The sequence below is a fragment of the Prionailurus bengalensis genome, chromosome E4, assembly GCF_016509475.1.
Source record: "Prionailurus bengalensis isolate Pbe53 chromosome E4, Fcat_Pben_1.1_paternal_pri, whole genome shotgun sequence".
Taxonomy (NCBI): Eukaryota; Metazoa; Chordata; class Mammalia; order Carnivora; family Felidae; genus Prionailurus; species Prionailurus bengalensis.
This window is the reverse complement of record NC_057360.1, coordinates 63,646,036-63,656,187: the sequence shown is the minus strand read 5'-3', so window position 1 is coordinate 63,656,187 and position 10,152 is coordinate 63,646,036. Positions and strand designations below refer to the sequence as shown.

General features: G+C 44.9%; 1 protein-coding gene across 1 annotated transcript; it reads left to right on the top strand.

The window, feature by feature from the left end:
• The first annotated feature begins 5,444 nt into the window (after positions 1-5,444).
• Positions 5,445-9,677, top strand: UFC1 (ubiquitin-fold modifier conjugating enzyme 1). Its single transcript, XM_043568485.1, has 6 exons — positions 5,445-6,173; positions 7,961-8,028; positions 8,268-8,331; positions 8,627-8,703; positions 8,945-9,035; positions 9,239-9,677. The coding sequence occupies exons 1-6, from the start codon at positions 6,051-6,053 to the stop codon at positions 9,317-9,319; spliced, it is 504 nt and encodes a 167-aa protein (XP_043424420.1). The 5' UTR covers positions 5,445-6,050; the 3' UTR covers positions 9,320-9,677.
• The last annotated feature ends 475 nt before the right edge of the window (positions 9,678-10,152 follow it).

The following is a 10,152-nucleotide window of genomic DNA, read 5'->3' as shown; positions in this document are numbered from 1 at the left end:
CCTGAACATTTTCTAAATGGTTAAAAATGCTGTTGAGAACAGCAAAGACTGACAGTAAACTGGGAAAATTATTTATAACTCATCACAAATGTCTAATTGCTTTCATACAAAAAAGGAAAGAAAGAAAACAATAAGCCTTCACATAAATCACTACGAAAAAAATGAATGGTAATTTAAAAGAGGCAAAGGCTATAAGGATTCACAGAAAACGAAAAAGGAAACACAAATGAACGCTAAGCTTATCAGAAGACATTTAGCTAACGGCGCCTGGCTGGCTCAGTTGACAGTGCATGTGACCCTTGATCTCAAGATCCTGAGTTCAAGCCCCACATTGGACACAGAGCTTACTTAAAAAAAAGAAAAAAAAATCAGCCCCACTCTTCATAAAAGAGGTAGATGGACATTAAAATTGTTCTGAGATTCCACTTCAATCACGGAAGTAGCAAAAACAGCTCTTTCGTTAACCACGACCTGTTTGGGGGTGGGGGGCGGGGGAGACCTTGTTGTTTCATTTATTGCTAACGGTACTACAAATTGCTTTAATCTTTCTGGACGGTAATTTGGCAATATTTAGCAAAACTTAAAATGCACACATCTTTGGAGGCAGCAGTTCCATATATGAGTATTTATTGCACATGTACAAAATGGTGGATAGACCAGGCTAATTAACCGCAGCACTGTTTGCAACAGCAAAAAACTGAACACAGTCTAAATATCTCTCCATGAGGGTCTGGTCGGAGAAGTTATGGCGAATCCCTACCATGGGGGGGTATTTCCTAAAGAAGAAGAGGGGGAGAGAGAAGGAAAAGAAAAATGAGATAGTTGTATATGCATTATATTAATAATAATTATATATTATGATATATTACTATATTATATATTATTATTATATTATAATATATATAATAATAATATATATGTAACTAGCTGGAGGAGAGGGCCCCTAGAGAAGGGAACTAAGCTGCCAAGGAATGAGATACGAGGGAGACTTAACGTTTGACTCTACATCCTTTTGTACCTTTTGAATTCTGAGCAGGTGCATGGATGAGCTATTCAAAAGCAAATGTTTTGAACTCCGGGTATATAAAATTTTGTGTTCTGATGTTTGTCTCATAACTATTTTCATATAGCATATCGCATAGAATTAATATAATATTAATGGTTCCTACGAGCATTCTCCCCCTTCCGTGATAATGATCTTTCCTCGCGGCTTCCTGCCTCACTGGTGCTCTCGGTCTGCCTAGAACGCCATACCTCCCCTGCTCTCTCCTCGCCTGCACGTCCAGGGGATTCATCCTAAGAGTTGGGGTTCAAAGGCCATCAGCCTTACCCTGTTCTCTCAGGCATTGTCGCTTAGACAGTACTTTGTACACCTGGGGAACAGAGACTCTTTTTGATGGTAATTGTCTGCATATTAGTTTCTCCTCCCCAGTGAAAAGAGGTCTTTTCATCTCTGTTAACCAAGTTCCTATGCGCACCTCAGGGGGGCCCACGCGCACGTCAGCCCGTTCCAGGGAAGAGGTTGGTGGTCTCGTACGTGTTCCTGCACTTCTGAAGTGCTTGGTTCAGAACCACCAGACTCTCTGTATGCAGCCTGAGCAGGATTGAATTCCAGCTCTACCATTTACTGGCTATGTAATATAGGGCTTTCTTTTCTTTTTCTCCCTTCCTTCCCTTCTTTCTTTCTTTTCTTTCTTCCTTCCTTCCTTTTTTTCAAAGTTTATTTATTTTGAAAGAGAGAGAGAGAGAGAGAAAGTGAGCGTGTGCAAGTGGGGGTAGGGGCAGAGAGAGAGAGAGAGAGAGAGAGAGGAGAGAACTCCAAGCAGGCTCTGCACTGTCAGCACAAAGCCTAACTCGGGGCTCGATTTTACAAATCGTGAGATCATGACCTGAGCTGAAATTAAGAGTAGGACTGACTGAGCCACCCAGGCGCCCCAGGGCTTTCTCTCATGGAGGCTGACTGTGCCTCACTTTCTTCCAATGTAAATGAGGACAATGAGAGTACCTGCCTTGAGGTTGTGGCCAGATGTAAGGGAGTTGATTTTGCAAAATGCTTAGGACACTGCCTAGCACATAGTGAGCACTATATAAACGTTAGTTGTTATGGTTCTCCTTACCAAGTGCTTCTAAGTGCGGACCCGATTTTTCCCACGGCATAACGGAGACAATGTTATCCCACGGCATAACGGAGACAATGTTATAATTTATGATAATTCTTTGCCAGGCAATAACAGGAAAATTTCCAAAATTGGCTGCCCATCTGCACGTATCCTCTTTAGGGTGGCTCCCTCCCTCTAATAGAGCCAGCATTCCCTTCACCATTTTGAGGTGTCTTCCAGCATATTGGAGTCTGGACCAACCCCATAAAGACCAGAGCAGGGAAAACTTTCAACTTCTTCTCTAATCCGTGGTCTATTTCTCCTTCCGTCCAGGAGCTACCTTTTCCTACAATGGCTGACAATGGGACTTCCAACTACTTTCGGGGCCTCCCTTATATACCCAACTGTACTATCCCATCAAAATAATGGTCTCACATCAGTGAATGTTCTAGACTTGAATTATCCAATCAATCCTGATCAATTCTTTTTCATAGCTGTTTAGGGTCATTTCCATGAGGACAAGGACTCTGCCTGCCTTGTACATGACTGTATTCCCAGTGCCTGGAAGTAATAGGGACTCCATAAACATTTGCTCATGAATGAGTTCTTCCTTTGAAAAAAGAAGTTCAGGCCTGCATACTCTCAGTTTTCTAGGTCCTAGCTTCTCATCACTTACCAGAATTACACAAAGCAAGAATGAGCTTAAGTCCATAATTTAAAAATAAATATTTCACAAAAGTAAATATACCCTACAGAGTTGCAACTGTGCCTACAATAGGGATGGCTCTTTGTACTTTCATACACATTATGAACTCTGCTTTTTACTAAATGGTCTAATAAGGTAATTCTCCAACACAATTAAACAAAAATAAGATTCAGATTTTAAAAGACAACTTTTTTGGTGCTTACCTTACCCACTAAGATTTTCATTCATTTTATTTATTTTTTAAATATTTATTTATTAAGAAATCTCTACACCCAACATGGGACTCAAACTTATAACCCCAAGATCAAGAGTCACATGCTCTTCTGACTTAGCCAGCCAGATGTCCCAGATTTTCATTTATTTTTAAAAATACTGATTGAACACCTACTTTGTGACAGGCACTACAGTACATTATTACATTTTAGAAATACAGCAACGAACCAGATAGACACACAGTCCCTACCTTGAACTTCCAGTCTTTTAAGACAAACAATTGACAAAGTGTGATGAGTCCTTAACATAGGGGAAGTATTCTAAGGACTAGAGGTCTGGCTGCAGTTGAGAGAGGGCAGGTCTGCATTGATCGTTTTTGTATTTTGAGATTCCAACTTAAGATTTTGTTTGTAAATTTGGCTCTGCTACTACAGAAGGTTTGAAAATTACTGCTATATATTTCATCTGAATTTCATCCTGAAAGCCTATTATGTGAATGAATGAATGAATGAATGAATGAACAAAGAGACATTGCATTTATAGTTACAACCCTATAAGCAGTACTATCCTCCTTTTAAAACATTTTTTCTTCAGGGGCACCTGGATGGCTCAGTTGGTTAAGCATCTGACTGTGGCTCAAGTCATGATCTCACAGTTGATGAGTTTGAGCCCCTTGTCGGGCTCTGCTTCAAATTCTGTGTCTCTCTCTCTGCCCCTCCCCTGCTTGTGTGTTTTCTCTCTCTCTCTCTCTCAAAAATAAATAAACACTTAATAAAACATAGCAACAGAACTGTAAAAACAACAACAACAACCAATAAGACTTTATCTTTTTTCAGTTTATTTGTTTGAGAGACTGAGAATGGGGCGGAGAGAATCCCAAGCAGGCTCCTCTCAGCAGGAGCTGGGATGCAGGGCTCAATCTCACAAATTGCAAGGTTGTGACCTGAGCTGAAATCAAGAGCTGCAGGCTTAACTGAGCCATCCAGGCGCCCCAGTACCCTCCTTTTACACGTGAGAAAATACTGTTCGCACAATTACTCTCCAAAATCTTTTTCCCCCAACTGTATTGAGGAGTAATTGACAACTACTTTTGTATATATTTAAAGTGATGATTTGATATACATGCATGTATATCTATCACAAACATATACATACACATGATGATTATAAACACATATACATTGTGGAATGATTACCAAGATCAAGATAATGAACACATGCTTCACATAGTTGACACACATAGTTAATTCTTTGTGTGTGTGTGTGCGTGTGTGCAAGGGTGTGTAGTGGGAATGCTTAAGATCTACTCTCAACAACTTTCAAATAAATATACAATACCATATCATCAACTACAGTTATCATGCTGTACATTAGATCCTTGGAATTTATTCTTTTTATTAGAAAGTTTGCATCGGGGCGCCTGGGTGGCGCAGTCGGTTAAGCGACCGACTTCAGCTCAGGTCACGATCTCGCGGTCCGGGAGTTCGAGCCCCGCGTCGGGCTCTGGGCTGATGGCTCGGAGCCTGGAGCCTGTTTCCGATTCTGTGTCTCCCTCTCTCTCTGCCCCTCCCCTGTTCATGCTCTGTGTCTCTCTGTCCCAAAAATAAATAAACGTCGAAAAAAAAATTAAAAAAAAAAGAAAGTTTGCACCATTTAACCTACATTTGCCCATCGTCCCCTCACCCCATCACCAAAGTCATATGACAATTAAATTGCAAAGCCTCATTCCTAATCTCTGTAATCTGTACCACTCCACAGTGCCTACACCCAAAAGGGAATAAATCTTTACTTCCCAGAGAAGAGAGGCTGCTAGTAAAGTATTGCAAGGCTTTGCCTTAGCTTTATCCAATATGTAATTTTTTTTTTAAAGAAAGAAATATGTGGCATGCTAATAAAAGACAAAAATCACATTATCGTCCCAATGAACACATATAAAAAAAAGCATTTGGAAAAAATCCAACATCCATTCATGATAAAAAAAACCCTCAACACCACAGTAGAAGGGAACTTTTTTAACCTGATAAAGGCCCATCTATGAAGAGCTTACAGCTAACATCATAATGAAAAAAGCCAATGTTTTTCCTCCTAAAATCACAACAAGACAGGGATGTATGCCCTCAAAACTTTTATTCAACATTGTACTGGGAGTTACAGCCATTAGAAATGAAGATATAGCATGCTTATAATTAAGATATAGCTTTGTAAATGGACGATAGAATTTGACGAATCTGATTCAAAATTACTGCCACAGGCTGATCAAAGGAGTAAACATGATATGTAAATTAAAGCCAAAATTGTGTTTGGGTTGAAAAGCCAACAGGAAGATACAAAATTCTGCAAAATACAGATACCTACTGTGTGCCATGCACCAGAATCCTTCCTGGGCGATTTAAATCCAGATCAAAAAAATGTCTAGGCTAGACTAAGGCAAGTTTTCCTGCGATCTTTAAACTGATTGGGCACTTATTAAGAATTCTCTAATTCGATTGTGTTAATTCTTCAGGACCGAGGGTGTGTATACTTTGATTCTCCATGGTTTCCAATCATTATCACGAGTTCAATATCCTTCTGTTGGATGACTGCTTTGCCCCTGCTACCTGAACCGAACTACATGGAAGCTAAGGAAGCTTATCCAAACACGTGAACAGCGCGTTTCAGGAAGACAGTGCCCCGCACGGTGCCTACACCAGCCTGAAATTCTAACAACTCTCCCAAGTTTGGGAAGGCGGCCGAGTTTTCTGAAACTCCTTCTCTGAGCATGAGCGGAAGTCACCCGTTGAGCAATCTGCGGGTTTTTTTAAATAATAGGTACCATATTAAGAAGCAATCCGTTACGTTCTCTTTTTTTCCGTTGCACCCACAAGCAAGTGACCAGGTGACAAATTTGTCTTCGTTACAAGAAAATAAAGACCGCACTCAAAGAAGTCCGAAGGCAGCCCAACAGCCCATCTTCCCACAGTAAAGATGGCGGCCCCCTGAGTGTAAACTGCAGGCAGTACCACTTCCGCGTTTCTCTGGCGCCCTCGTCCAAGATGGCGGACGAGGCTACCCGGCGTGTGGTGTCTGAGATCCCGGTGCTGAAGACTAACGCCGGACCTCGAGATCGTGAGTTGTGGGTGCAGCGACTCAAAGAGGAATATCAGTCTCTTATCCGGGTTAGTTGTGCTTCTGCGGCCGACCGCGTCGCCGAAGGGTTGCGGGTAATCGGGTGTCCTTGGGAATACGCTCCGTGTGGAAGCCGCTTCCGGTTATAAAGTTTAAGTCCCCAATTCAGAGAAACTGGACGATTGTGGGGCTGGGGGCGCTTAGGAAGGTATGGTGGGGAGGGGGCAAAGGAAACTCATTTTGGGAGCCCAGGCGGGGCCAAAGCAGCAGTTGTCTTAGGGATACGCCTCCCCGGAAGGTGACGTGTCCCTCCTGGATGGAGGGGAGGCAGTCAAAAGGTGTCCCCCTCCTGGATGGAGGGGAGGCAGTCAAAAGGGATTCCTGGGGCTCCAAGTCCCTGGCTCATCGCTCTGCTCCTTCCTTCACTCTTCCTGAGGGAGGCACAGGCTAAGGCTGAAAATTCAGGCGTTAGTTGCCAAGAGTTGAGGAGTGAAGCTCACAGTCAGGAATGAGCTATCTTCCCGGCTCATCTCCCTTCTGTGGAAAAGGAAGAAAGTTTGTCTTCCTTGCCGTGGCCTCTGTTTCAAAGGGCAGCAGCACGTTATTCGCTAAAAAACAAACAAACAAACAAACAAACAAACACCCACCACATTTATTGTAACCTAGCACCTAGGAAGGGGATCCAAAGCCGAATAGGCTGGAGCCTGCTGAGATGGATAGAAACAAACCATCACAATTCGTTAAGGGGCGGCAGAGGGGGAGGGAAAGATTGCTAGGATGTTTTGAGAGCAGAAGGTGAGATACCTAATCCAGCTTGGGTCTTGTCCGGGAGGGCTTCCTGGAAGAGGCAGTGCTTGAGCTGAGCCTGAAAGGGTAAACATAATCTGATCAACATGAGGATAAGAGAAAGATGTTGACGGGAAAAGAAACAGCATGAGCAAAAGCATAGAAGCTAGAAAGGGCACGATGCCTATGAAGAAACATAGAAATGGAAGCAGTTCAGAGTTGCTAAAGCGTCAAGTGTATGGCGGGGAATGGTAGACAAGGCTGGAGAGATCGGCTTGAGCTCTTGAAATTTCTGTTGTAGGCACTGGGATGCCTTTACAGTATTTTAGGCTGAGGGATGGCATGGTCAGATTGGGGTTAGGTCAGTCACAATGGCAGTGGAGAGGAAAATGGAATTGAAAGACATGAGATTGGAGGGAGGAAGCAAATTTAGGAGGCTGTCATTAATCCAGGCGAAAGAAAGGTGATGATCTAAGCTGGATGGGTATAGTTAGGATAGAGAGAAGAGGTAGATTTGAAGAACCTTCAAAGGGTAAAATCAGCAGGACATCGTGAAGGTCTGGGGAGAGGAGAGGAGAGGAGAGGGAAGGTCAAGGATGATTCCCAGGGTTTGGTTTGCATGACTGAGTGAATGCGGTCATCGAAATTGGTGCAGTGGAGAAATGGTCTGAAGGACCAGGGGGAAATGCTGAGTTTGAGGTGCCTGTGAAGGGAAAGTAAACGTTTCAACTTACAGGGGCACCTGGGGGGTTCAGTTGGTTAAGCTTCTGACTCAGGTCACGATCTCATGATTCATGGGATGCAGTCCGAGTCAGGCTCTGCGCTGTTGGCGAGGAGCCTGCTTGGGATTTTCTCTCTCTCTCTCTCTCTCTCTCTGCCTTTATCTCTCCTCCTCCCCCACTTGTGTGCATGCTCTCTCAAAATAAATGAGCTTTAAAAAAAAAAAAAGTTGGGTACACACTAAGAAAGTAACCACACACTTTTCTGTTGAGGGAAGAGGACTGCCCTTGGCCTCAACTCCCTCCTCAAAGACCTCACTCTCTGCTTTTAGTACGTGGAGAACAACAAGAATGCTGACAATGATTGGTTCCGACTGGAGTCCAACAAGGAAGGGACTCGGTAGGCAGACCCTCTTGGTCGTTTGGGGGAGTGGGAATCTTACATGGCTTGAGCACTTTAATGTCCCAAAGCCCACTGCCAGGCCTTCCCTGCCTCCTGTTAGCTGTCTCCCGCCCACAGTCCAGAGTGCCCCAGTTCCCATCCCATGAGTCTCCCAGGCTGATCACCTAAGCCAAGAAGATGTTATTTGAGCACGAGAAGAATGGGCAGATTGGACTGAGGTTTGGTCTTTGTTACAGGTGGTTTGGAAAATGCTGGTACATCCATGACCTGCTCAAATACGAGTTTGACATTGAGTTTGACGTAAGTCTGATGGAATGGGAAATATGGAAGTTAGTGGATGGGGAGGGATTAGGTGGCTGTTAACAAGCTAACCTTTCTTGGAGGAACCAGAGAAAACTTTCAAAATGGGAGGGAAACGCTAAGGATTGGAGCAAGCATAGAGGACAGCTACTCCTCTCCATGTCCAGCATCCCTGCGTCGGCATGCTGCTTGGGGGGTTTGTCGCACATTTCAGTTCAACCAAGAGATACGTGTGATTAGATTAGTTCCTTTCTATCCCGGTGCTTGTGTCATTAAGGCCTTATATTTCCTCCAGATTCCTATCACATACCCCACTACTGCTCCAGAAATTGCAGTCCCTGAACTGGATGGAAAAACAGCAAAGATGTACAGGTAGGACTCAAAAGGAGACGGGAAAAGGTCTAAGAGGCCTTAGGGAAGACCTCTGGGAGACAACAATTGTCCTAGCGCCTAGAATGCCTCCAGGCTCCCCTCGACCGCACCTGGGCAAAGTACTCAGCTAACCTTGGGCCGAATTCTGATCACTGGCTATCATCTTGTGCTTCCAAGAGGCTGCTATGCTTTACGGTAAACCTTGCATGTCAACACCTTCTTCCTCCTGTCCCTCTCATAGGGGTGGCAAAATATGCCTGACTGATCACTTTAAGCCTTTGTGGGCCAGGAACGTGCCCAAGTTTGGACTAGCTCATCTCATGGCTCTGGGGGTAAGTTTGGGATATTTGGCATATTAGGGGAGGGAGAGGAATCGGGCACTGAGCAATGTAAGAAAAGTAACTGAGAGTAAACAGGGAATAACAGTGTTTTCCGTGGGCACGCTCATAAAAATCTGTCTAGGAAGGAGCTTCTGATGGGACAAGAGGCACCGACTCGGTGGTAGTAATCTCACAGGGTCTCCCTTGTGTTGCAGCTGGGTCCATGGCTGGCAGTGGAAATCCCCGATCTGATTCAGAAGGGCGTGATTCAGCATAAAGAGAAAGGCAACCCATGAAGGATCAAGCCACTGAGGCAGGACAGAGGGACCTTTGACGGGCTATGTTCTGTTCCTGTTTCTGTGCCTCACTCCTACTCATCCGCCTGCTTCCCCCCCCAAGCCCCTCCACCCATAATTGTTACTAAGTAGCCGCATCAGGCATTGCTGAAAAAAATAAACAACACCATCGCCACTGAATTTCTAAGGCTACACAGGGAGGGGAAAGACGGGGGCTTTGGAAAACCAAGGCAATTCATATCCCTTCCCCAGGTGGAACAATGTGAGATCCAGGAAGGATGGGAAGCAGGCTGGAAAGTGGGTGCATAGTCTTTTTGGTCTCTGGAGATAACTCATCAATAAAAGCTGCTTCCTCTGATGACCCGTGGTTCTCTTTGGTGACTGTGAAGAGACGGTGAGCCGGCTGAGACCCAAGGCACATGTACGACGACCTCAGTGTGGAGGGAGGGGAAGATGGGGGGTGCTGTGGTGAGGAGCTGGGAAATGAAAGGAAATCTTGACTGCTCTCCCTCCTGCTGAGATCTGCTTGCAGAGAGCTGCTGGTGTCCTTTAGCGGGGTGCCTACTGCTTTGGTCTGCAAGATGCCTGAGGAATGGTTTTGCAGGACCAGCGTTCCTCGCCCTCCAGGGATCTTCCCATCCCTGTGTGGAGTGCTGGATGCTTCTCCGCCGGTCTGCGGGCCGGACCCAAGCATCGCAGCTTCCCACACTGGCACCCGGGCTCCCCGGCAAGGATCTGTCTGCAAGCCTGCGGGCCATCCTACGACCCTCGGATCTTCATCCCTATGGTCACAGGACCCCTATGGCTGCAGGGACTTGCTTTGGAGAGACGGT

Excerpts from the sequence above, each read along its gene's own strand:
- UFC1 (XM_043568485.1), top strand. The coding sequence starts at position 6,051 with ATGGCGGACGAGGCTACCCGGCGTGTGGTGTCTGAGATCCCGGTGCTG. Across the intron at positions 6,174-7,960 it reads AATATCAGTCTCTTATCCGG|TACGTGGAGAACAACAAGAA; the intron begins GTTAGTTGTGCT and ends CTCTGCTTTTAG. Across the intron at positions 8,029-8,267 it reads TCCAACAAGGAAGGGACTCG|GTGGTTTGGAAAATGCTGGT; the intron begins GTAGGCAGACCC and ends TCTTTGTTACAG.